General features: G+C 43.6%; 1 long non-coding RNA gene and 2 gene segments (V, D, J or C); 1 reads left to right on the top strand and 2 right to left on the bottom strand.

Moving 5' to 3' along the window:
* Positions 1-3,056: 3,056 nt before the first annotated feature.
* LOC130083287 (immunoglobulin kappa variable 3-11-like) lies at positions 3,057-8,687 on the bottom strand. The segment is given in 2 exon segments: positions 3,057-3,500; positions 8,566-8,687. Coding segments are annotated over 2 exon segments (372 nt in total).
* A 12,606-nt stretch (positions 8,688-21,293) lies between these two features.
* LOC130083279 (Ig kappa chain V-III region PC 2485/PC 4039-like) lies at positions 21,294-21,949 on the bottom strand. The segment is given in 2 exon segments: positions 21,294-21,728; positions 21,825-21,949. Coding segments are annotated over 2 exon segments (381 nt in total).
* LOC130083282 (uncharacterized) lies at positions 21,950-24,587 on the top strand. Its single transcript, XR_008806822.1, has 2 exons — positions 21,950-22,923; positions 24,077-24,587. It is a non-coding gene; the product is annotated as an uncharacterized LOC130083282 (long non-coding RNA).
* The last annotated feature ends 3,261 nt before the right edge of the window (positions 24,588-27,848 follow it).

Raw genomic sequence — 27,848 nt, 5'->3', positions numbered from 1 at the left:
CTGCTTAAGTGGTGTTTAGAGTTGTGTCCTGTGCCGCTGATCCTGAATAAACTGTTTTACTTGCAATTGGATCTTGGAACTCTTTATTGTGACATTTACATGCAGTCTGTAAGCAATCACAGCTGATTGGATCTGCTGTTCCTGTAGCCAATGAGATTGCTTGCTCAACATTTAATTAGATTTAAATCTAATCTAAAAACTGATGTTAAATAGACACTGAATGCCCAGAGACCCATCTCTTCCTGATGCTCTCCACACTTGTTAAGCTCTCTTTGAGGCCTGTAACAGCACTCCTAGCATTAGCCTCACTACACCAGCTGGAGAGACACTCAGTGTAACCACAGAAGACGTGAGGAGGTCCTACAGAGAGTCAAGCCACGGAAAGCTGCAGGCCCAGATAACATCCCAGGCAGGGTCCTGAAAGACTGCACATCAGCTCTCAGAGGAACTGACTGACATGTTTAATATCTCACTCTCTAAAGCAGTCGTACCATCATGCTTCAAATCTGCTGCCATCATTCCTTAATTTGGGGGGACTTTTGTCACCTGGGATGCGTTGTCATCCGTAACGGCCCTTCACGGACGTTTGCCATCATGGATGGGATAGGCTTAGAGTGCGTCTCTGCTTTGTGCTGCTGTGCGCAGGCTGCCCCGGGTTATGAGGTTGGTACGTGTGTTTTAAGGATTAATATTCGTCAATGGAATATGTATTTATTATTCTGAAACTTTGTGTAGTTCGTCAATGAACAACTGACTGCATGTTATGGTCAGCGACCAGGCATAGTACCGCGCTGTGAACCTCTCCTGGTGGGTACGAGAGCCATTTGCGTGTTTTGTAATTGTTTTTTGTTTTAGTGTGACGATCTGTTCAGCTGGGCTGTCATTGGCTGTGACATTATCGCAGAACTCGCTGTCATTGGACTATCTTTTAACCCATATAAAACGGCGCTTCATGTTACAAAGTATGTTTTGGTGTTATTATTACGTTAGTTATACATTAAGTTCATTATAAAGTGTCTCTATGTTGTGAAAAATTCCCAACCCTAACCATTTCTGTACATTTCAATGAACTACAACATCACGTTTCCTGTTCCATTGATAGAATGACAGAGATATGTTGGTAATGTAGTTTAAAAAGTTTAGTAATGAAACAAATGTTAAATAAATAATATTGTTAATGGACAACTGGATATCTAAATATGTTAATTGTACAAACCTTTATGACATATATGAGGGACAGGCTGAAATGTGATATTTCTGTCAGGGGATGGGGTAGAGGAGAAGAGCCGAGGACTCAAGTACAGAGGAATAAGGGTTATTTATTAATAAAAATAAAGCAAAATACAAAAACTACCCCGAGGGGGAACGACACGACACGAGGGGTACATTCAACGTACATACGACGACGAAACAGCACAGGACTGAAAACACAAGGAGAATAAATAGGGGTTTTCTCCGTTTAACCTTGCCTCGCAAATCCCTCACGTTCCATGAACAAAATTTGACGTTGTTATTTGACATAATCAAGATTATAGATATAACATTATCATATAGCAATTAAACCTTGAACAATAATGCAATTTCGACAACCTGAGGATGCGTCATAAAAATAGAAAACACAACCAGATCAGTGCTAAGCATAACAACCAACCAAACCTCACTAAACATGAAAAAAGAAAACAGTAAAGGACAATAGTAAAAATAAGAGAAAAAAAAGAAAATAAAGAAAAATGTAGGATCGTAAAGTATAGTAGAAAACTATAACATAAAAGTTCTTTTGAGGGGAGACTCCCCCAGGTTTTATGGGGGCCACCTTCTTTAAACGCACCCTAAAAAGGTGCATAAATACTTACCAGAACTGTTACAAAACGTGGTAGGGACCAAAGCAAGCGCCCACGAGTAGATATGTGGTAAAATCTTAATGCAGATCCCTTTCTCAACCAATATTAATAATATTAACACATGCAAGAGGGTTATATACGAGCGTAAGTGAAGTCTTAAACACAACAGGGACTGACTTCCAGTCTTCATAAGTTTGTTATGTGAAAGCACACATTGTAAAGCTCACCGCGTCATATCAGATAAATGCTTCTCAATCCTGATTTGCAACACTGGACACAAAAGAGAAAACATCAGCCGGTGAGAGGAAAGTTTTCTTTATCCCGTTGAACGACACCTGTGGCTTCGCTGGGTAGAGCATGGAGTATTGTGCACCAATATCTCTGAGACGCTTTTTAGCCTCTGCGAACTCCTTTCGCCTCCGCAGCACTGCAGCAGAAAGGTCATTGTAGAAAGAAATCCTCTTGCCGCCCATAATAATGTCGCCCTCCGCCGCTTTTCGCCGTGCTGCTTCCATCACTCTCTGCTTATCTGGGAACGAGTGGAACCTGACAATGACCGGGCGCGGCCGCTGGCCATCCCCGGGTTTGGGTGCGAGGGAGCGGTGTGCACGCTCAAGCTTGACACGGCCTCCCTTCATATCCACGCCGAGGAAAGTTGGCAGCCAGTGTCCAAAAAGGCTACAGCATTTTCGCCCTCTGTGTTTTCAGGGATATTAAAGATACATACATTCTTTCGTCGTCCCCTGTTTTCCAAGTCGTCAATATGGTCTGCGAGGGCCTTGACTTTCTCCTCTAGGGCCTTTGTTTTAGCAGCGAGAGGCTCAGTAGCCGTTTCTAGCCCGGGCTCCAGTTCAGGCCCAGACGGATTGCTGTTGTCCTCGACGTCTTGTTCGCCATGTTGAGCTAAAACTGCAGCCGAGGTGTCCATAGCCTGCTGATCCAATTTGACGTTCTTTCGCGTACTGGAGGGCATTGTTTCGTGATGTTTAGTCCAAAAGTGTTCCAAAGTCATAATACAGCGTCAGCATTTGCAAAAAGAAGGAAATGTCTAACAGAATATTGCAAAATGTTTAGGCGCTTGCATCTGCAGTTTCTGCTTCTCTCCGCATCGCTCTCAAACTGGGATCTGAAACACCAACAATAAAACATTCCAGTGCTGCCATAATCAATACCAGCACTCACTCTTACTTCATATCACATAACAGTCTTTATAAAGTTTGCTAAACATTGATATTGTGTAGTTTGTGCTCCTCCATCAGCAGCTGCAGTTTCTCTCAGCTGTATCAGTGCAGTCACTGTGACGTCTGACTGACAGAGGTTTTTGTACGACTCTTTATCACTGTGTGAACACCCACTGACTGTTGATTACATGAAAACTCTGACAGTAATAATCTCCTGTATCTTCAGTCTGGACTCCACTGATGGTCAGAGTAAAATCACTGCCATAGTTAGATCCACTGCCACTGAATCTAGAGTGAGTTCCAGTATAACGGTGTCTTATGTCATGAATCAGGAGTTTAGGAGCTTCTCCAGGTTTCTGCTGATACCAGTGTAACTCATCATAGGTTAGTCCTACATCCATGCGACACTCTATTGTCGCTGTTTGACTCTGTTGGACAGTTTTAACTTCAGGTTGAGTCAGAGTCACTCCTCTGGATTCTGAAGTCAAGTCAAGTCAAGTCATCTTCATTTATATAGCGCTTTTAACAATGGAGATTGTTTCAAAGCAGCTTTACAGAGATAAACATACAATTTACGGTAACAGATTGTTTTGGCTTTATAGCGATTTTGAATAATGTTATTTCCAGCTAAAGTTGGTTTTGATTGATTCACTTTCAGTAAAATTATCATTTGTTATTACATTAGGGGCCACTAAGACGACGGCGTTCTCTCTAAACAGACTTTAAACGCGAACCTGTGACCTGATGGCGTTCACATGCGCATTCAAAATTGATTCTATAGTTATATTCGTTTGAATATGTGTGCGCAGGTTTGTAATTTCCCTACAAACCATGCCTAAACAAACTACTTGTCTTGCCTATAAATTTGATACAGAATTTTATTTTATCACTTCGGGGTACGCGAACCGGATTTTCAACAACGCTTTATCTGTAGAGTGGGAAAGGGATCCTCCATAGGGAGAGGATAGTTGACACTTCAGCACTGCATTGTCATCGGGTCCAGGCCAATCTCCTTCGTCAGATCTGGATACGGCCTGGATCCGGCAGGCTGCGGGAAAAACTCGGGATAAACAAAGACACTAATATTAGCGTAGATGCCATTCTTCTTATGATGTAACGAGTACATCTGGATTTAAGGGAAGTGTTCCCAGTTCCGGCTGACCTAATCTATGCAGCCTAACATTGAATTATAGAAGTCTATAATGTATTATGTGTATGCTAGGTCAAAGAGATGTGTTTTTAGTCTAGCTTTGAACTGACAGAGTGTGTCTGCTTCCCGGACAATGGTAGGAAGACTGTTCCAAAGTTTTGGTGCTAAATAGGAAAAGGATCTACCGCCAGCAGTCGATTTAGATATTCTAGGTATTATCAACTGTCCGGAACTTTGAGATCGCAATAGACGTGACGGACTATAATGCGTCAAGAGCTCGCTCAAGTACTGCGGAGCTAAACCATTTAGTGCTTTGTAAGTAATCAACAATATTTTAAAATTTATACGATGTTTTATAGGCAGCCAATGCAGTGTTGACAGAACCGGGCTAATATGGTCATATTTCCTGGTTCTGGTAAGAACTCGAGCTGCTGCGTTTTGAACTAGCTGTAGTTTATTTATTAAGCGTGCAGGGCAACCACCCAGTAGAGCATTACAATAATCTAGCCTTGAGGTCATGAACGCATGAACTAATTGTTCTGCATTTGTTAATGAGAGCATATGGCGTAATTTAGATATGTTTTTAAGATGGAAAAATGCGGTTTTACAGATACTAGACACGTGACTTTCAAATGAGAGATTGGTATCAAAGAGCACACCCAGGTTCCTAACCGACGACGAAGACTTAACAGAGCAGCCATCAAGTGTTAGACAGTATTCTAGGTTATTACGTGTGGAAGTTTTTTGTCCAATAATTAGAATCTCTGTTTTTTCAGAATTTAGTAGTAGGAAATTACTAGTCATCCAATTTTTTATATCGGCTATGCATTCCGTTAATTTTGTGAATTGGTAAGTTTCGTCGGGGCGTGAAGAAATATACAGCTGAGTATCATCGGCATAACAGTGAAAACTAATTCCATGTTCCCTAATGATATCTCCTAATGGTAGCATGTACAGAGTGAACAGCAACGGTCCTAGTACTGAGCCTTGTGGTACGCCATACTGAACTTGTGATCGATAAGACATATCTTCATTTATTGCTACAAACTGATAACGGTCAGATAAGTATGATTTAAACCATGCTAGTGCAACTCCACTAATGCCAACATAATTTTCGAGTCTATTTAAAAGAATGTTGTGGTCAATAGTATCAAATGCAGCACTAAGATCGAGTAACACTAATAGAGAGATACAACCACGATCGGATGATAAGAGCAAATCGTTTGTGACTCTGATGAGAGCTGTCTCGGTACTATGGTACGGTCTGAATCCTGACTGAAAATCCTCGCAGATATCATTTCTTTCTAGAAAGGAACACAGTTGTGAGGATACTGCTTTTTCTAATATCTTTGATAGAAAAGGTAGATTCGAGATCGGCCTGTAATTGACTAATTTTGTATGATCAAGTTGCGGTTTTTTAACAAGCGGTTTTATCATAGCCAGCTTAAAGGTTTTTGGTACGTATCCTAAAGACAAAGACGAATTAACGATAGTAAGAAGAGGATCTATGACCTCTGGAAGCATCTCTTTCAGTAGCTTAGTCGGTATAGGGTCTAAAATATGGCAACAAATGAATCAAATTTTTCCTCATGGAGACTACAATGCACTGTCTGATGCGATACTGTGGTAGACGGTTGCATAGTTATAATTTTGTCCCTGATATTATCGATCTTATAAGTGAAGAAGTTCATAAAGTCATTACTGCTGTGTTGCTTGGACACTTCTGGGGTTGAAGCTTTCTTTTTCGTTAGTTTAGCCACTGTTTCAAATAAATACCTAGGATTATGTTTATTTTCTTCTAATAGGGTTGAAAAATAAGCAGATCTAGCAGCTTTTAAAGCCTCTCTGTAAGCAATCGAGCTCTCTTTCCATGAAATCCGAAATACCTCTAGTTTAGTTTTCTTCCAGTTGCGCTCCATTTTTCTGGCTGCTCTCTTAAGGGCCTGAGTGTGCTCGTTGTACCACGGCGTTGGGCTATTTTCTTTAATCTTCTTTAAGCGCAATGGAGCAACTGCGTCTAAAGTGCTGGAAAAGAGAGAGTTTAAAAGTTTCTGTTGCAATATCGAGTTCTTCTAAACTATCTGGGATGCTGAGATGATGAAACTGCTTAGGAAGATTATTGATAAAGCAATCTTTAGTGGCAGAAGTTATAGGTCTAACGTATTTATAACACGGAGTCGGCTTTGCAGCCTTGGCTAAATGTAATTTACATAAGACTAGATAATGATCTGAGATGTCATCGCTCTGCTGCAGAATTTCAACGGCATCAATATCTATTCCATGTGATAATATTAGATCTAGAGTATGATTACGACAATGAGTCGGTCCCGACACGTGTTGTCTAACTCCAATTGAGTTTACAATATCTTTAAATGCCAATCCCAATGCATCTTTTTCATTATCTACATGTATATTAAAATCACCAACAATTAGTACTTTATCGGCTGCCAATACTAATTCTGATAGAAAGTCCGCAAATTCCTTGATAAAATCTTTATGGTACCCTGGTGGCCTGTATACAGTAGCCAGCAGAATTCTCAAATGTGATTTATCGTTTACAGTATATATTTTTACATTAAGAATCAACACTTCAAAAGAAGTATATTTAAAACTAGATTTCTTAGTGGTTTTGAAAATATTACTATAAATTACAGCAACACCTCCCCCTTTGCCTTTCAGACGAGGTTCATGTTTATAGCTGTAATCTTGTGGGGTTGACTCATTTAAAGTAATATAATCATTTGGTTTTAGCCAGGTTTCTGTCAAACACAGCACATCTAGATTATAATCTGAAATCATATCATTAACTATGAGTGATTTTGAAGTAAGGGATCGAATATTCAGCAACCCAAGCTTTATCATTTGCTCATCTGTATTATATCTGTTTTTTATTTGTTGAACATCAATTAAATTTTTAACCTGACGTTTTTTGGATTTCCAAATTCGGGGAACAGACACAGTCTCTATATGATGATATCTAGGTGAAAGAGGCTCTATGTGATGGGATTTATCTGACCTTGGTGACGTGAGGCCGCTAGCAGACGGTCGGTTTAGCCAGTCTGTCTGCTTCCTGACCTGAGCCCCAGATTGTCATGTTTTAGCTCTAAGACTATGAGCCAAATTACTAGAGAGAAGAGCAGCACCATCCCAGGAGGGATGAATACCATCTCTTTTCAACAGGTCAGGCTTGCCCCAAAAACTTTTCCAATTGTCTATGAATTCTACATTATTTTGCGGACACCACTCAGACAACCAACGATTCAGTGCGGCCAATCTACTAACTATCTCATCACTCCTGCGAACAGGAAGAGGGCCAGAGCAAATTACAGTGCCTGACATCATACTTGCGAGTTCACACACCTCTTTAATATTAATTTTGGTGATCTCCGACTGGCGGAGTCGAACATCATTAGTGCCGACATGAATAATGATCTTAGAGAATTTACGATTAGCATTAGCCAGCACTTTTAAATTTGCTTTGATGTCAGGCGCTCTGGCTCCCGGCAAACATGTGACTATGGTGGCTGGTGTCTCTATTTTCACGTTCCGTGTGATCGAATCACCAATTACCAGGGCACAATCAACAGAATTCTCAGTGGGTGTTTCACTGAGTGGGGCAAATCGATTTGTTATGGGAATCGGAACGGAAGAGTGGTTCTTTGATCCGCGACTAGAGCGGCGATCTCTCACAGTGACCCATCTGCCCTGCTGCACGGGCTCTACTTCAGCCGGAACCGAATCATGTAAAGAGTTCACTATGCTAGGCGCATCCAAAACACTATCTAAAGATCTAGCATTCTTACCATCCTCAATTAAAGTTTGGATGCGTGTCTCTAGTTCTGAAATCTTCTCCGTCAGCCTGACTGTCTCCTTGCATTTATCACATATAAATCCTATATTGCCATCGGAGAAGGCTATACTAAACATATGACATGTGACACAGGTGACAATAACAGGACAAGAAGACATTACTCACCGTGTTTGTTGACTGATTCTTACTTACCTGGACTTATGAACTCAAAGGCGCGGGCGCGCGAGAGAAAATAAATAAATAAATCGCACGGGTGGCGCGTTAACAGGCTAACGTTAGCGAGTTAGCGTGCTGTGTTAACAATAACGGAAGCTAGAGATGTAAGGTTAATCTCAGATGTTGGGTAAGCTGTATTTAGTAGTATAAACAGCTAGAAATGATAGTAAATGATAAATGATGGCTCAAAACAGAAAGAAATACGAGGCTCAGGCGGAGCTTACAACCTCGAAGCAAACAAACACACAGCAGGCAGCGAGGCAGACTCAGTCTCTGAAGAAGAGAAAAAAATAAAATATTAGTGTTTAAAACTATTCATGCAGTTTTTCAAAAACACAAAAAACAGAGTCAGTTTTTACATCTAACCTTGAATAAACAGTGCAATGGTCCAGATGAAGATGCAGATGTTGTTCATAGTTGTAGTTTAGTCTTGTGTGATGATGAAGAGTGTGTTGTGTTCTGCTCTCAGTCATGAAGTGTTAAACTCACAGCACTATAAACACTCTCAGAGCACTGAAGCATGTGCTGACAATGCAAAGTGACACTCGCTATTTAAATCATTATCCTGAAGACTGTAGATCAGTCACAAACACATTTTACAAAAACGTCCTCATGTTGCGAAATGCCAAGCTATTATACACACATTTCTGAAGAGTCTATTGACAGAATCATACAGTAGCTACATATTATTGATTCAGTCATTATTCATATTTAAATGGCACTTATTTAACAATTGACGTGGAACTATTGATTGGAAGACTGTAACGGGGTTCAGATGTTATGGGAAAGAGACGGGAACCGGCGAACAATCAACATTTTTAATCAAATAAAACAAATACAAAACAAAAGCATAAGCCAGCAGCCCCTCACGGACGACTGCTAGGAATAAAATAAAATAAAATTTGGTCAATTTTAGACACAATAGAAATAATTTAACCACTGAGGCTTCAAAGTTATATGTTAATGCCATGATCTTTTCACATATGAATTATTGCCTTACCAGTTGGACGCAGGGACTACATTACAATCAATAGAAAGACTATATAAGCAGGCTTTGAAAATATTGGATAAAAGGTCTAATTTATATCATCATGGTAAAATTTTAAATAAATATGATTTTTTAAATTGGGAAAATATGATTAAATTTGGGGATATTTTACTTGTGTATAAAATTTTGCATGGTATGGCCCCACCTCCACTTAATGAGTTTATTAGACAAAATCATAGGCCTAACCAAAGTCCTTTTAGGCAAGTCATGCCACTCGGCCGCCATCTTGGCGACGCCTCCGGGCAGCCATTTCAGACTAACAAGACCAGGCTCCTATCTAAATGAATGGGCAGAGAGGCAGAACTGCACTTTCACTGGTCACCGGGACATAAAAACTGCATGTATAGAAACAGCAGTAAAATATGATAAAAATCGCTGAAAAAGTTTGATGACAAAATAAGGTTTAAAATGCCTTTTTCCCCACAGGTTACTACGCATACACAAGGGTTCACAACACCAACTTCATTTACGTCTCTATCCAGAATGCCGGTGTTGTGCCGAGCACTTAAACATATTTGTGGTCGATATAAAATGCTTTAACTACATTGGTAGTCCGGTGCCTTCGCGTTGTTATCACCCTCTTCCATGTGGACTCCATCTGATCTTGCACACAACACAACTCGGTGTCGCCAAATCGTCTCCGCTGTCGCAAACCTCAGCTGTGCGCATGCGTCAGTGGAACCAGACGATAGGCTTAAATGTTTCCCGGCTTGAATGTTAAAAGCAGACGATTGGCTTTCCAGCGGGAGGGGCGGGACATGTGCAAACAACCGCCATCTTTGGCGTTACGGGTTTTCCCTATATAGCTGTATTGAGGATTGAGGAGCATGTCTCTATATAAATTGTCTCTGGCCTAACTCATCTACTAGAGCCACTACTAGAGGGGATTGTATACCACATAGAAGGAGTGCTTTTGGGCAGTTTTCTTATAGAGCTGTACATGACTGGAATACTATACCTACAAAATTAAGAAATATTACATATTTTACTTCTTTTTCTACATCCATTAAAAAAAAATGATTAAAAAATCGTTTTCATAATTTGGAGTAGTGCCTTGTTTTTGTCTCCTTATATTTAAAGTCATTCTGTATTTGTATTAATATGCTTTGATTATGGTTATGTTAGATGGATTTTTTTTTTTTTTATAAGTTTTATGGACTTGTGGATTTTACCATCAACCTGCCAGGGACTACTGATGAAAAATAGCCTGTATGGCTAAATCTGGCACATGATGAACTTGAGTGCTCATGTTGATTACTGTCCATTGTCTCTTTTAAAATAAATAAATTCAAATTCAAATCCAAATAAAACATCCAAGATGGCAGTGTAGGCAGTTGATTGGGACATCTGAGTTTAATTTATATGTTTTCATGTATAAGCAGAAATGTTCTTAGCAAAACTTGAATAAAATGTTTTATTTTCAATGGTTTTGTTCTGAGTTCCAGTCAATTGTTGTATGTGAATCTTAATTATTGGGACACCGTAGGAAGATATATCGCTTCCCCTTTACATGTTCATGCTCTGATGTATAGTATGCTGACGGGGAAGCAGAGGAAGTTTTGCTCTTATATTTACTTTACTGTCTCTTTGTATCATAATCACTGTATTTTTGGTGTTAGAACATTGTTAATGGTTTCTGTAATAATGTGCATCAGTGTGATTAGTGAATTATCCTATTCAGGGATGAGTCTTGTCGTCAGGGATGACGTGACCGCACAGGCTTTGGACGGGAGTCTCGGACGATTCCTCCCGGTAGTGGCGTTCTGCAGACACTGATGCACTGCAATCGCTCGCTCGACCTGTGGAACGGCGAAGTGTTGCTCCATCTAACTGTAAACGCTCAGTGCCGGATGGAGAGATCCACTTGAGCACGATGTTCACAACAGCCCGGGAAAACAGCATGAGGGGACATCTCAGCGTGAGACTCAGTCTACACAAGCACACCTGATGATGAGCCCAGGAGAGTCTTCCACATCAGGAGAAAACTCACCCTCGGATGCTGCGATTGAAGACTCATGCTCATCTCCAGCACCGAATCTGAAATGAAGTTCACCCACTTAACTGCCTGGGGAACCGCCCAACTCATCTGCAAACTCAACCAGAAGAAACAAGCGTCTTTTAGAGGAATTCTTTTTCTTTTATAGAGAAAATCTCCTACTAGATGTGACCGAGTGAGTAAGGATTCGGTATGGGGCGTGTATATTTCACGCTATAAATAGCGCGACAGCGAGTAGACGGCAAAACTTCCTGACGCTTTGACCTTTTCTGTCTCCTTCCGGTGTTGTGATCCCGAAGCGTCATAGCGAGCTGTGAGTGTGGCATTTTTATTCTAATACAAAGACGTTAGTATGTTTTTATTGATTGATTTTATGTTAAACGCAGGGCGGAAGTCCTTGATGCAAGAGTGTGAGCGTGTGGGTGATTTAACTGGGCTAGTGCCGAGCGCTGGATGCCGTGTTTAATCCATAGCCACGAATCATTCACCCAGTCTATATTTTACTCGTGGATTATGACAGGGGTATGTGTGTGTTAGATTGTCTGGTTTGGTGTTAACATTTCATGTCTAATCATTGAATTATCTAACAATTCTGTAAGTTGAAGGTGTAATGATGTTGCATGGAATTTGTGTCAGAGGTCTATTTGGATCTGTATTTTAGATATTTATGGTTTGTTTTGTGTTTATTTGGCAGATCCTCCTTTGTGGAGTCCTATGCACGTGGACCTCTGACGTCTAGGCCCTGCTGTTTTGTTTATGATTTATTTTTCGTTATAATAACCTTAAAGTTTTGGTTATATATTGATTTTCTGGTTTTGTTTCATTTGTGGTTTCTTATTTTTGTGTACTGATTATATTATTTGAGTTTGGGTTAGACCAACCGCTGTGTTTGGGTATGATATGTACAGTGGAGTGTTAATTTATATTCCTTTGTGTCCTAGGAGCCAGCCTGTGTGGGAGTCCTTCCTCTGGGGTCGTTTGGGCCTTTCCTTCACTGCAGCTGGTGTGAGATTTCCTGCACTGCATGCGTATTGATTTGGGAGTGTAGAGTGGTTTGTATTATGCACTGGATTTGCTTTAGAAGTGATTTTATCCTCTTGAGAATCGTACAGGTGTGGTGTGTGCTCTTAGGGTGGCGGGTCCGTGGCCAATGACTCTTCTCTATTTTCACACAGGCTTGGTCACTCCTATGGTAAGACTAGTGAATTGTGACATTTAATAATCAACCTAATGTCTAGGTTGATTAAGTTTTATTGCTCCTTTTATAATAAACACAACTAAAAGTGATTATTTATTCAGAGTTTTATAACTCATTGCCAATAAAAGTTATTGAACTTGAAGGTCACGTCTTCGTTCTTTTACCAATTGACCGTTCGCAAAGACCCGCCCCCCTTAGTTACTGTCACTATGTCCGACAAGCTACGCTGCTCTCACACACACACACACCATGTTCTCACGCAGTGAAAAATACATCGTGGACTGACAACATGCTGACAGACAGGGGAGACCAGGTTACTTTTTGGTTACTTTTGATATTAAACATATTAAACAAAGTCTCACCTTTCAAAGTTGGTCTTTTTTTTTAAAGAAATTTAAACATAAATACTGTTTTGTGGCTCTTTAATGTGTCGTGACAGATCGCTGTAGAGCACCAGTTAAAGCTGCTCGTGATCCGATCATCTCTTCCTTCTAGTTCATTTATAGCATCAAATAAACATGAATGAATGTGGCGAGTGGGACTTTGTTTTACCGGCAACGCCACCCGGGGAATTTCGCCCCGAGAATAGGATTTGGCTAATTAAATGTTAAACTACCCAAAATAGAGAAAGCACACAGGTTTAATTTATGCAAGAAGCCAGAGACGTAGTTCCATTCAAAAACAATAATTTTATTTATACAAATACTAAAACCATCAAATATAGATATGCATACTAATAAAAAGGGGGGGAGAGAATACTGAGGCCTTACCAGTAGGGGGACAGAGTTAAGGGGTGTGGGATCTCAAAAGAAAGGATCCCCGATCACACGTGAACACTCACACCCACACAGTGATAACTCCAAAATAAACAAGGGAAAAACACAGCACCCAAAGGAGACGCCACCCCCAGAGACACTGACACCGCCACCTTCAGCACTCAGCACTATGAAAGAAAGGACATTCAATTATTGGGAAAAATGAATCAATAAACCAAAATAAATAAAAATAACTTCAATCTAAGCAAATCTAGGCAGCAAGTGTGACTTAATAGCTGCCTAGAGTTAAACAAAAGGTAACCAAAAGAACTTTGACAACTCGGGGTTCAGAGATATAGAAACCTCTCAGATCAAAGCAATATAAAGCCAAAACGGAATCCCTTTAATCATGAATTAACAAATAAACATAAAAAATAATCAAAATTGACAATTATAAAGTTTCAAAGAAAACGTCTCGGTTACGGATGTAACCCTCGTTCCCTGAGTAGGGAACGGAGACGTTACGTCGGATGACGGAGAATGGGGGTTTCGCCAGAAAGCCAATCCTCTTCGAGTATTAAAAAACGAGCCAATGGCAAAGAAATGCCATGGGTCTGCGGAATTTGCATAATGTATCTCCGCCTCACCGCGTGAGTATTTAAGGAGAGACACCTGCAACAGCAGATCATGTCTTCGCTGAGGAGCCGAGACTGAACTCAGGCGTCTACCCAGCGGTACAGCGGAAGTGGCAGGGAGACGTAACGTCTCCGTTCCCTACTCAGGGAACGAGGGTTACATCCGTAACCGAGACGTTCCCTTTCGTAGTCACTCCGAGTTACGTCGGATGACGGAGAATGGGGGTCCCCGTGTAATCACGCCACCTTCACAGCTGTCTTCCAGTGCCCTGCGAAGTCTGACCTCCCTGTCGTGATATAGGCACGGACGAAGGAGTCCTACTTAACACAGGAATACCAAGGTACACTGGGAAGCATATCTCAGGGGAGATATGCCGCAGCATGCCTACCCATAGGGAGGACTTAAGAATACACATATGGCCCAAGGGGGCTACATATGGAGAAACACTGGAGTGACCAGCCCGTAGGGTGGCATCTACTTTCAACTCCAGGAATGGCAGATGACTTGCCGAGGGAAAGACACATGCTCAAAGAGGCTTACAGTGGAAAATACACATGTGGGGGTTACTCAGAGGAGGAACCATGCACACGGAGGCACCTAGCCGACGCACAGGCAATAGACACTGGAGCCAGCGTCAACAGTGCTGGAGGAACTCAGGGCTTCAGAGGGGAATGCTCACCTGAGGAAATATCGCACGTATCCAGTCCGTGGAGTGGAATGGCGAGCAAGCGAGACACTTAACAGCTCCCATGTTAGCTTGAAAAAGACAGTACATGGGCGGAGACTGGCTCCACTCGGAGATTGTAAAATCTGGCGAATGTGTTAGGTGTCGCCCAGCCTGCAGCTCTGCAGATGTCTGTCAGCGAGGCGCCACGCGCTAAAGCCCAAGAGGACGCCATACTCCGGGTGGAGTGGGCGGTCACACCAAGGGGGCATGGTCGACCTTGCTGCTGGTATGCCAAAGCAATGGCGTCCACTATCCAGTGAGACAACCTTTGTTTGGAGAGAGCCTTTCCCTTCAGCTTCCCACCATAACAGACAAAGAGCTGGTCTGAGGTCCTGAAACACTGCGTCCTGTCTACGTAAGCACGGAGTGCGCGTACTGGACAGAGCAGTGCCAAGGCTGGGTCTGCCTCCTCCCGGGGCAGCGCTTGCAGGTTCACCACCTGGTCCCGGAAGGGAGTGGTGGGAACCTTGGGCACATATCCAGGCCGGGGTCTCAGGATCACGTGAGAGTGGCCGGGCCCGAACTCCAGGCACGCTTCGTCAACGGAGAATGCGTGCAGGTCCCCTACCCTCTTGACGGAGACCAACGCAACCAGGAGCGCTGTCTTCATTGACAGGATCTTAAGCTCAGCTGATTGCAGAGGCACAAAGGGAGCCCTCTGCAGGGCATTTAACACCACTGAGAGGTCCCAAGAGGGAACGAGAGGAGGGCGAGGAGGATTCAGTCTCCTCGCTCCTCTCAGGAACCTGATGATCAGGTCGTGTTTTCCAAGAGACTTACCTTCAACTGCTTCGTGATATGCGGCGATAGCGGCCACATACACCTTCAGGGTGGAGGGAGACAGCCTTCGCTCCAACCCATCTTGCAGGAAGGAAAGCACAACACTGATCGAGCATCTCCTGGGGTCTTCTCGGCGAGAAGAGCACCAGTTAACGAAGAGGTTCCACTTCAACGCATAGACATGTCTCGTGGACGATGCTCTAGCGGAAGTGATGGTAGCCGCCACCGCTGGTGGCAGGGTACTCAAACCTGCCTCGTCCCGTCCAGGAGCCACACGTGGAGTCTCCAAAGATCGGGACGAGGGTGCCATAGGGTGCCCCGTCTCTGAGAAAGGAGGTCCTTCCTCAGAGAAATTGGCCAAGGAGGTGCTGTCGCGAGGAGTATCAGTTCGGAGAACCAGGTCTTGGTGGGCCAGTATGGGGCGACCAAAATGACCTGCTCCTCGTCCTCCTTGATCTTGCACAGAGTACGTGCGAGAAGGCTCGCTGGGGGAAACGCATACTTGCGTAGGCCCTGCGGCCAGCTGTGCGCCAGTGCGTCCGTGCCGAGCGTGCCCTCGGTCAGGGAGTAATACAGGGCGCAGTGGGATGAGTCGTGGGAGGCAAACAGATCTATCTGTGCGTCCCCGAACTGGTCCCATATCAGCTGGACCGACTGGGGATGGAGTCTCCATTCGCCAGAGGTTGGCCGGAGCCGTGACAGCTCGTCGGCTGCAAGGTTCCGCACTCCTGGAATGTAAATAGCACGAAGGGACCTCAGGTGCTTCTGACTCCATAAGAGGAGGTGGCATGCGAGTTGCGACATACGGCGAGAGCGTAGACCACCCTGACGGTTGATGTACGCTACAGTCGCGGTATTGTCCGAGCGGACAAGTACGTGTTGACCCAGGAGCAACGCGTGGAAGCGGTGCAGGGCAAGGCGTACTGCCAGCAACTCGAGGCAATTGACATGCATGAGGCGCTGGGGTCCTGTCCAGGAGCCCGCAGGCTGCATGACCATTGCACATGGCGCCCCAGCCCGTGGCAGAGGCATCTGTGGAGACGACAACATGCCTGGAAACTCGTTCTAGGGGAACTCCGGCCCGTAGAAAGCTGAGGTTCCGCCACGGGGTGAAGGTCTGACGGCAGGTCGGAGTTATTGGAACTCTGAGCGTACCGCGATGCCATGCCCACCTCGGGACCCGATCGCGAAGCCACAGCTGAAGCGGTCTCATATGAAGCAATCCGAGTGGCGTTGCCGCGGCTGCGGATGCCATATGCCCCAGGAGCCTCTGAAAAAGTTTCAGTGGGACCGCACTCTTGCCCTCGAACTGTCGAAGACAAGTCAGCAGTGAGTGTGCGCGCTCGCTCGTAAGCTGCGCGGACATGGCGACCGAGTCTATCTCCATACCGAGAAAAGAGATCCTCTGCACGGGGCAAAGTTTGCTCTTCTTCCAGTTGACCCGAAGGCCCAGACGGGCTAGGTGCCGGAGCACAAGGTCTCTGTGTTCCTGGTCTGATCTCGAGAGTGAGTTAATATTAGCCAGTCGTCGAGATAATTCAGGATGCGAACCCCGTGTTCGCGTAGGGGAACAAGGGCTGCCTCGACGACCTTCGTAAAGACGCGAGGAGACAGAGCCAACCCGAATGGGAGAACCGCGTACTGGTATGCCTGCCCCTCGAAAGCAAACCGAAGAAACGGTCTGTGTCGAGGTAAAATGGAGACATGAAAGTAGGCGTCCTTCAGGTCTATCGCTGCAAACCAATCCTTTGGCCTCACGCATTCGAAAATGCGTTTGGCCGTGAGCATCTTGAACGGCAGCCTGTGAAGGGAGCGGTTCAGGACGCGCAAGTCCAGGATTGGCCGTAACCCACCGGTTTTCTTGGGGACAATAAAGTAGGGGCTGTAGAACCCTGACCTCATCTCGGCTGGAGGGACAGCCTCGATTGCACCCTTCGCCAGCAGGGTAGCAACCTCCGCTCTCATGATCGGGGCATTGCCACCGACCATAGTAAAGCGGACTCCCCTGAAGCGGGGAGGAGACCGTGCGAACTGAATCGCATAGCCGAGCCTGATAGGGACAGATTGGGGAGCTCTAACCAAGCCCCCAAAAACTGATCCAGCGGAATCATCCGAGCCACAGGCGTCCCCCCGGAGGGGCAGCGAGGCGGAGTGACCGGCACAGGCAAGGGTGGCATAGCGGCCCTGAGCGTGTGCACAGCCAAGCTCCGCGCCCTGACAGAGGAGACCAGGGAAGGACCAGCGTTCCACGGGGGTCTGCTCTGCCAGGGGTCTGGCGATAGAGGGGGATGAGAGTGGTGTGGTCCGGGGACGGCACGCACTGTCATCCTCGCCCTCAGAGACAGAGGAGGACGAGAGTGGCGAGGCACGGGGGCGTCGCGCACTGTCATCCGGCTCTGTGTGCTCAGTGATGGACATTTCGGTTCTTTCTTTAACCACATTAGGGTGCTGCCCACCCGTGGGTGAGCAGCGGGGAGTGGAGAACAAAAGATTCTCCCCCGGCCCTCCACCGGGGGAAGGAGGGGGCCTGCAACCGCCTCCTGGGAAAAAACCGACACCATCACTGAGCAGCCCGTCTCAGGAGCGCCGCTTGGCCTGGCGTTTAGCGGGGCGCGGGGCCTGAGGGGGCTGGGGCGCCTTCCTGCGGCTTCCTCCACGACGCGGCCCGGGTGAAGGCTGCAGCTGGGGCCGTGCGGGAGGGGCGGGAGCCACAGGAGGGCGCCCTCGGCGGCGAGCAGGCTGAGGCGTCTGTGCCGACGGCTGGGTGGAGGCAGCAGCTGGCCGTCGGGGCAGAATGTGTTTAATCGCCTCAGACTGCTTCTGTGCGGTTGAAAACTGCTGGGCGAAGTCTTCAACCGCTCCGCCGAAGAGGCCGGCCTGGGATATGGGGGCGTCGAGCAGACGAGTCCGCTCAACGTCCCGCATATCGGCCAGGTTCAGCCAAAGGTGACGCTCCTGGACCACATTAGTGGCCATCACCTGACCCAGGGAGCGTGAGGCCACTTTCGTCGCCCGGAGAGCGAGATCAGTGGCGGCACGCAGTTCGTCAAACGTCCCTGGGTCAGTCCTGCCCTCGTGCATGTCTCTGAGCAGCTGGGCCTGGTAGACCTGCAAGGTGCTCATCGCATGCAGGGCAGCAGCCGCCTGTCCTGCAGCTCTGTGAGACCTCGCCACCATAGATGATGAGAATCTACAGGCCTTGGACGGGTGCTTAGGATTGCCACGAGAGGAGGCGCTCTGAGGACACAGTTGCATCGCAACAGAGCGCTCCACCGGGGGAATCCCAGTGTACCCATGGACAGCTGCGCCATCGAGGGGAGGAAAGGCGGAGAAAGCTGACGAGCGTTCACGGGAGGTCAAAGGAGCCTTCCATGATCTCGACAGCTCCTCATGCAGCTCCGGGAAGAAAGGAATTGGGGTTGGCTGAGGCCGTGAGGCGGCAGCCGCACCCAAAAACCAATCGTCCAGCCGCGAGCGCTCAGGGCAGGGCGGAGGGTTTCACTCTAGCCCGATGCTCACGGCTGCCCGGGACAGCATGGCTGTCATCTCAGGATCCGACACGGGCAACGCTGGGACTCCCGAAGGAGGCAACGCAGCCGCATCCTCACTTCCCGAAGACTCAAGCCCACCTTGTGATGCCGCGATCGACATCGTGTCATCCTCTGGAGCGCCGAATGAAACACGCAGGGCTTCCGAAGAAGAGCCCGCCTGAATCACCGCGGCACTCGCGGGTTGCAACACAGCGGAGGGGGGCGTGGTCCGAGGACGCATCGTCGGATTGCTCCACACCGTCACCCTCAGATCACCCTGTCCCCCAGCCGAACTACCACCTCTCGTGGAGGAAGCAGAACGGGTGGTGGACGCGGGGACTCTCACTGATAGATCATTGAGTCTTAATCTTAGTGTTGCGATGGTCATGTTCCCACAGAAGGAACATGAGTCATCCACGAGCGCTGCCTTAGCGTGTTCAAAGCCCAGACACACAAAGCAGCGCTCGTGCCCATCAGAAGACGACAGATAACGACCGCAACCAGAAGAACATGGGCGAGACATCTTTAAAAAGACGTGCCACGTGCAGCTCTTTTAGGAGAGGAAAAACTCTGCAATGCTGAGGCGACCAGGGAGAAAACACAAAGTCAGGCAGACCACTGCACAGATCGCAGGCAATGTGAAGACTCGCTGGGTACCGCCGTCACACCAACACTGGAGAGTTCGCTCGTCTCGAAGAGGTGAGTCACTTGTAAACTCAGGTCTTGTGGCTGTGGAGTGAAGAGGTTCTCTTGGCTCCAAAGCGAAAACATGATCTGCTGTTGCAGGTGTCTCTCCTTAAATACTCACGCGGTGAGGCGGAGATACATTATGCAAATTCCGCAGACCCATGGCATTTCTTTGCCATTGGCTCGTTTTTTAATACTCGAAGAGGACTGGCTTTCTGGCGAAACCCCCATTCTCCGTCATCCGACGTAACTCGGAGTGACTACGAAAGGGAACCTGAAAGTCTCTCAACTTAAAGAAAATGAAACCAAGACAAAAATCACTTAATCAGGAATTAACAAATAAACATAGAAAATAATCAAAGTTGACAATTATAAAATTTCAGAGAAAACCTGAAAGTCTCTCAACTTAAAGAAAATGAAACCAAGACAAAAATCACTTAATCAGGAATTAACAAATAAACATAGAAAATAATCAAAGTTGACAATTATAAAATTTCAGAGAAAACCTGAAAGTCTCTCAACTTAAAGAAAATGAAACCAAGACAAAATCACTTAAATAAACAAAAAAAAACAAATTGACAATTACAAAGTTTCAGAGAAACCTGAAAATCTTCATCAAAACAAAAGAAATATGAAACAAAATCATTTAATCATAAGTCAACTAATAAACTAGACCCCACTATCCACACACACACACATACATACTAATAAGCACGGGCAAACCACATAAGGACAATGCTATCCTTGTGTCACACTGAGTCAAATACAACCCTGCCAGATACCCAGTTGGACAACAGATCTGACGCTGAACGGCGCGTAAAGACGTTCAGCTCCGGGGTTGCGCTCATAAAATTACTTGTGGACAGTTGATGATAGAAACAGAAGTTGGTTGAGACAAAACAGCAGCACGGCCAGGAAGGGAGTGGCTAGTGCAGATATCAGCGCGAACGAAGTGGTTTACAACCACGTCAGGGAGCGTCGCACCAATGCACCAATAGTGCCGATAGTACGGCTACACCGAGCCAGTAACAAAGCTCAACCCGGTTCCGTTACAGGAAGGATCGAGTTTAACAGGTAGACACTGTCGATTTGCTGTGACTGCACCGCCGGACATGAAATAATTCGGAGCGGAAATGTGCGTCTGACAACAACAAGTCAGTCTCGAGGGGGCCAACCCCCCTGCCTATAAAGCATGCCGTTAAACCCTGATTGGTCCAAAAAGAGTGTGTAATTAGACCCATTGTGACTAATCAACCTGCTACATGAACATAAGAAGGAATGTTGTTTTAACCGCAGAAAGGCATCAGTACAAGCCGTTTTTCAAGTTCAAATCCGACCATGTTAATCTACTAACTCTCCTGACTGCTTTGTCGGACAAAATGGCGGATGGCGAAGTATGATTGGTCAGATCACCTGTCAATCAAGCTCCCTGCGAAGGGTCAATTAGGCCTACTGTTTGTTTGAACTTGGGTTGCTGTTATTTCCGTGGGTATATAACCCCGGTGGCGTAGTCGGGACTAGTGTGGCAATAGGACGCCACGGTTACATAGAGAATATTCTCATTTGGAAGGAAGTGTTGTTCCTACAGTAAGATTACATTGTAGTGGAAAGTTTTACAGGAACAAGCACCACTCACATTTTCTCCACATTATAGGCCATTGTAGTAAGGGATATGAGATTGTGCTACATGTTTACTTAGATCATAATAAATGAATAAAGTGTGTGAAAGGTTTGATATTGTGTAGTTTGTGATCCTCCATCAGCAGCTGCAGTTTCTCTCAGCTGTATCAGTGCAGTCACTGTGACGTCTGACTGACAGAGGTTTTTGTACGACTCTTTATCACTGTGTGAACACATAACTATTATGATAACTCTGACAGTAATAATCTCCTGTATCTTCAGTCTGGACTCCACTGATGGTCAGAGTAAAATCACTGCCAGATCCACTGCCACTGAATCTAGATGGAGTTCCAGTATAAAGGGTTGTTGCATAATATATGAGGAGTTTAGGAGCTTCTCCAGGTTTCTGTGAGTACCAGTGCATACAAGTATATGAACCTGGACAGGAATTGCTCACTACTGTGTTTGTTTTGCAGTTTATAGAGACTGATTCACCAATTTGAACCGTTTTTACAGAAGGAGTCTGAGTCACAGTCACCTGTCCACTGAAACCTGTTAGAAAAATGTATGTAAAAAAAATGTATTTGTAACACTCATTGTTATTAATATTATAATAATTTAATGTAAACAGTTCTTTAAAATGTTTACCTTGAACAAATATACAGAGAGTCCAGATGAAGATGATGATGTTGTTCATAGTTGTAGTTTAGTCTTGTGTGATGATGAAGAGTGTGTGTGTTCTGCTCTCAGTCATGAAGTGTTAAACTCACAGCACTATAAACACTCTCAGAGCACTGAAGCATGTGCTGACAATGCAAAGAAGTGGGCAGGATTTACAACAGCTTGTGCTGAGAACAAACTCATATACACTAGAGTTACACAATCATGACTTTATTTAGTATGTTTATTGTGACTCCTGAGACACTGAGGATGTGCAGATGAACGTCCATCTCTGTGTCCATATTCAGTCATGTGACCATCATCACTGCTACACTTCCACTAGATGAAGCGCCATCACTAAAGTAAGATCATGAATCATGAGTGTGTTCAGAAAGTATCAGGACTGATTGTGAATCTCTAATCAGAGTTCATGGTGTCACTCCATCTATCATGAAGCCTCATGTGTGTCTGAAATCATCAGATGGAGAAGAAACAGGCTGTTAAAGATGGACACATATTAGAGCTTGTTCACGTTTCATGATCTTGTGTGGAGATTCAGAACCAGTCCAGATACTTTTATAACACACCTTGAATATGAAAACATGCTTGACTGTGTAGAACATGCAAAACACCTTTTATATCTTCATTGTCACACTTTCTATTGACTTTGGCTCTAATATTCAATAAAGTCATTATTTGAACAGATTCTCACTGAAGATTGAAGTGTGAAGCTGCAGGTTTTTCTGTGAATCATGATGATTGATCTGCATATGAAGAACAGAAGCATCATTATGAGAAACTCCACAACATCATCCATGATCAAAGAGGTCAAAGGTCACCTCAGAGGTCACAGCTCATCACATATATTTCTTTAAACAGTGTTATATCAGAAAGCATTTAGTCAAATCTGAATGAGTGAGTGTTGAGAAGAGCTGAGGATCTTCTAATATCAGTGTGTTGAAGTGTTGTTTCTCTCTCTCTGCTGGAGTGTGTGTTCACTCGAGTGGAATAGAGGTTTTTGTACGAGCGTTTCATTAGATTGTATCACTGTGGTACACATTCGGTGGAGGAACTAAACTGGTGATCGGTAAGTCTGTCGATTTAATCACCTAATAAAAAAATACAATTTAGATTTCAGAAAGTGTTTTACAGTTGAAACAAGAACAACATTTAATAATAATGATGATTATTAGATATTGTGGTAAACCTGTACCTGAAGCCTTTTATTATAATGCATTATAAAGGTTTTCATAATGTATGTTATAATGCAATATATATTTCTATAAATTATTGTAACCAAAGTTAAAATGTATTATAATACTTAAAAACTTTTTGTTTCATCTGAAATGAGTTTTAAAGTATTATAATTTCTTAAGTTGTAACAATGAATAGATAATATTATATTAAAACCTTAGTTACAATTATTGATGAGATCATACATGCATTATAATGTGTAAAACAATAAGTAATGCACTAAATACTTTTATAATGCAATATGTATTAAAGGCTTTAATTAAAGAGTTACTGATATTTTTGTATAATTATTTAATCTAAAACAATGATGTTAAGAATAGCATTATTCCTTTCAACCAAAAAAAAAAGAAATACAATTCTAAACATATTTCCATAATGTGTCTCACTATGAGTTTATTCAGTTTATTACAGTTTTGTTTTCCCTTCATTTATTTCTACACTGAGTTCATATTTAGTTCATCTTTTATTGTAGAAATCATACATGTAAAAAGAGATTTGACATCAGAATGTAAATGTTGCTACTTTCTGTAGTTCAGTCAATGATACTGAATCTCTTTTGCTCATGTTGTGCTTATAATTCAGTGCTTTATAATATTCTGTATGATTCAATTGTGTTTTAACTCTGTTTGAAATTGAGTTACATTTTCAGTTCAGGTGAATATCTCAAAATGTAAGATATTTATGTTCAGAGACAGAGTGAATAATTGCTGGAATTAAAGCAGTCAGATCGGCCTGATAATAGATAATATGTGTTATAACTGCTGTTACACTTATTGATTAGATCATACATGCATTTTCATGTATATAGCAATGCATAATTATAACTTTTATAATGCAATATGTATGAAAGCTTTAAATAAAGTGTTACTGATATTGTTTTATAATTATTTAATCTAAAACTAGAACAGCATTACTCCTATGCTGTGAATGTGCAGTGCAGTGTGTTGTGTGTGTGTTTGTGAATGTGTTGTGTTTGTCTCCTGCAGCTGGTCCCACAGTGAAGCCCTCAGTGTCTCTGCTGCCGCCCTCTTCTCTGCAGATCTCTGGAGACTCAGCCGCACTGCTCTGCCTGCTCAGCTCTTACTCTCCACAGGGGGCGCTGGTGAGCTGGACACTGGACGGGTCAGAGGTCACCGAGGGGGTTCTGACCAGCGCAGAGAGCCAGCAGGACGGCCGCTACAGCCGCAGTAGCGTCCTGACCCTCAGCAAAGCACGCTGGGAAGAGGGAGAGCTGTACGTCTGCAGAGTAACACATGATGGAGCTCCTCATGAGGTCTCGTTCCACAAGAGCTCTGAGTGCTGATGTTTCTCTCCTGAAGATGAGCCGTATCTGAGTGTCCTGTGTCAGGCAGGATTCACATGAGTCTAGTGCTGCAGCTGTAGTGCTTTACAACTCCATACTGAAACAGTGTGTGTGTGTGTGTGTGTGTGTGTGTGTGTGAACTTTCAATCTGCTGTGTTTGCTGCAACATTCAATAAAGCTTCTCAACAAGTTCACTCTGTGTCTGACAACATCATTCAACTAACAGATGAAGATGCAGGAGCTTTTCAGAAGGTTGATGTCGCAGTAAATGTCAAATAAAGCTCTTGGGGTTTGAACATGGTCTCTGGAGACAGAGCTGCTCTATTCTGAGAGATCACAATCACTTCACCCTGACAATGCAAATGGGCTTTTCAGTCTCACTCTCTGATTGGTTGCATGATCTGGACTGGAACACAACAGTTTCACTTCTGCAAAAGAAGCTGCTGGTATTTAAATAATAAAAATAATTTAAGTGACTGAATGCAGTGTGTTCAGTTTGATTGACAGGGATCATATATTACACCTAAAACATGATGATCATATTAAAACACTGACTCATTCTCTTCATAAACACAAGATTGTGTTGATTGTAATGATATAGTGTTATTAGTGTTTGAAAACACAATCATAAATCATTCTTCAAACCTGGACTAAACACTGCCAGAGTCAAGAGGAAGATGATGCTGAAAGTCATGTTTGTTGGTTGATGAAGAAGAGCTCTTGATCATGTCATGTTCAGTTCATAGAGCTATAAACACATGCAGAGTGAAGCATGTGCTGATCATATAAAACACCCTCTGAATGCAAAAGCTGCTGTAGACTGTGAGCTCACGACGAGACCGAAGAGAGATCAGGACGAGATACAGACTCACCTCAGACTCATCAGAGTCAAACAGCTTTACTGACAGGGTTAAAGAACGGCTTTACATGGCCGAAGCACAGTCACATTAAATATACTCACATACACACTTACACACAAATACACACAGTTAAAAATATATATGGAGTTCAGTCATGAAACTCTAGATCAGTGGTTCCTGGTCCTGGAGTATCGCCTACAGTGGCTACGTTTACATGCACAACTTTTGTTGTTCTGAATGTAGTGTTTACATGAACGCTAAACACGCGATCGGGTTAATGCGGTTTATATGTCACAGGCTTCAAATCGGAATAGATTTTTTTTTACATGCGCACACGAGTTTCCCGCTGTTTGCACATAATAACTATTCTCCTACATTGGCTACATGTACATGCAACCAAATAATCCGTTAGTAGACAGGAATGAATAGTTATGATTATTGGATTAGGATGGTGACTCTAGAGTCTGGGTCCGGTTACTATACCTGGATACTTCATTTGCATGCGTTGTATCTCCACAGCACAAGACAAAACAGGAGTGTCAGGGCTCTGTCACAAAACCAAGAAATAGAGACAGAAGTGACAGAACCCTGACAGATTGATTATTTTGCACTCCTGACATAAACTAAGAAATGAATGTCACTGCAAACCAGTTTTATCATAAACAGTGGTCAAATCTCGAAGTTGGAGCCTTTAATCTTTCTAATGATACTCAGTTTGTGCAGATCAAGTAAGAGTGTGATGTTTTAATGGGCAGTGAATGTTGAACAACAATAATCTGGGCCAGTCGTCGATCTTTGAACCTAAAGGGATTAAATAAATTTGTTTTTTGTTAGTTATTTGATGCTATAAAAACGGGTGTGACATCATGATTGACAGCTGAGATTGACAGCTTCTCTGTTTTTCAGAGGCTTTGTGACAAGTGCTTTATATTCAAAAGTTGTGACAACAAAATTTGATTTCTTGAATAATCATTTAATATAGTTAGGGTTATTTTATATTATTTTAAGATATGTATGTAAATAATTTAATTTCTGTTCACTGAAATACCGCTGATTCAAACATAGCAACCACTGTGTCAAAAATAAAAGAAACTTGACTGTAAAACAACCAGTCAGTGTAATTCAGTGTGCTCCATGGGGTGGACCGTATCATTTCAAACCAGTCCATAAAGACAGGTATAATTTCAAGGGTGCACTGGCACTCTTTAGAAGAGGCCCTTGGAAGTTACTCAAGAGGGCACAAACAGTTGATTGACAGAGCCCACTAGTGTCATTGGTAAGACCCTATCGAATATGTGATACTCTTTGATCCTCCTGATGGTACGCTCAACATGAATGCGAAGTCTGGCTATGGCTTGTGTCTGTCTCACCTCTTCTTGGCTGAAATGTCCACTTGGGCCTAAAAAGGGTGGGATCACAAGGGAGACATTGATTTCAGTGAGAAGGTCCTTGATGAGAAATCCTTTATCAGCCATGACCTCATCGCCTTCCTCAAGTAGACACAGATCCCTGATTCTCTTGTGATCTCCTTTGTCAGATATCGAACCTGTATACAGGTCACTGACACATGTGACTAAACCTGAGGGAAAGATGCCAACTAGGCCCTTAAATGTGGTGTTACCTTAGTAGTGAGAGTAGATTTCAGACTTGAGAACTTTTGAACTAGGTCTTTGCACATGTATTTCTAATATAACTCTTGTAAGTGGGAAAGTGCTTTGGAAACAAGGAGGCATGAGCTCGTTAACAGTTTCTCTCGAAGGCCAAATTGGAAGTGATCCTAACATGAAATGTCGATAGTTTGCCCAGGTTACACAGACCCTGCTTACAGTTGACTGACACATCAAAGCGCACTGCAAGGTCCTGTTCAGGAAAACCTTGCCTAAGACGACATTGGAATAGAAAAAACTGGTCAATGACGGCCAGTTTAGGAATGCTAAACCCCTGCCTTACAATTTCCCCGTCGGCTTGCCTTATTCTCTGTGCCTGACTCCACTCTACCATGTTTTCTGCAGTAGGCTGTAGGGCCATAAACACTGCTTCCAGTGTGTTGTAATCGGGAAAGCCTGTGAAAAACATGATGTTCTTATCATCGCCTTGGAATCTTGAAAGGAGAAACTGCTTGGTTTGAAGATGTGCAATAATTCTGCTTGATCGTTGATGATCTTGCACTGAAAAAAATGATACTTTGGACCAACCTAAAAAATTACTGTAATTTGTTACAACTAAATTTATTAGTCTTTCTCAAGCTATATTTTTGATTTGGTTTAAACTTTAGATTTTAATTTAATAGCAATCAAAATAGTTATTCTGCTCAACAAAAAGTTAAATGACTCTGAAGCATTGTTAAAGTTAATGAGATAATTAAGTGATTAATTGAGTGATGATTGAGCATTATTGAAGACACCTGATGTTAACAGTCACCGCTTTTTAAGTCACCGTTATGGTGATCAGTGTGTGTTTTAGTTGGACTCTTGACCCTTAAATCATTAACTTTTAATGTTGTTTGGCTGCTGACAGCCAGATGAACAACTAGAAAAGGTGATCTGATGGTGTTGGTTGAGTTTTAACATAATCATTATTTCACAATCATTTGAC

This window comes from Rhinichthys klamathensis, unplaced genomic scaffold (genome assembly GCF_029890125.1).
Source record: "Rhinichthys klamathensis goyatoka isolate OS25496 unplaced genomic scaffold, OSU_Roscu_1.1 h1tg000054l_1, whole genome shotgun sequence".
In the NCBI taxonomy this organism is placed as follows: Eukaryota; Metazoa; Chordata; class Actinopteri; order Cypriniformes; family Leuciscidae; genus Rhinichthys; species Rhinichthys klamathensis.
This window is presented reverse-complemented; position numbering and strand designations above follow the sequence as displayed.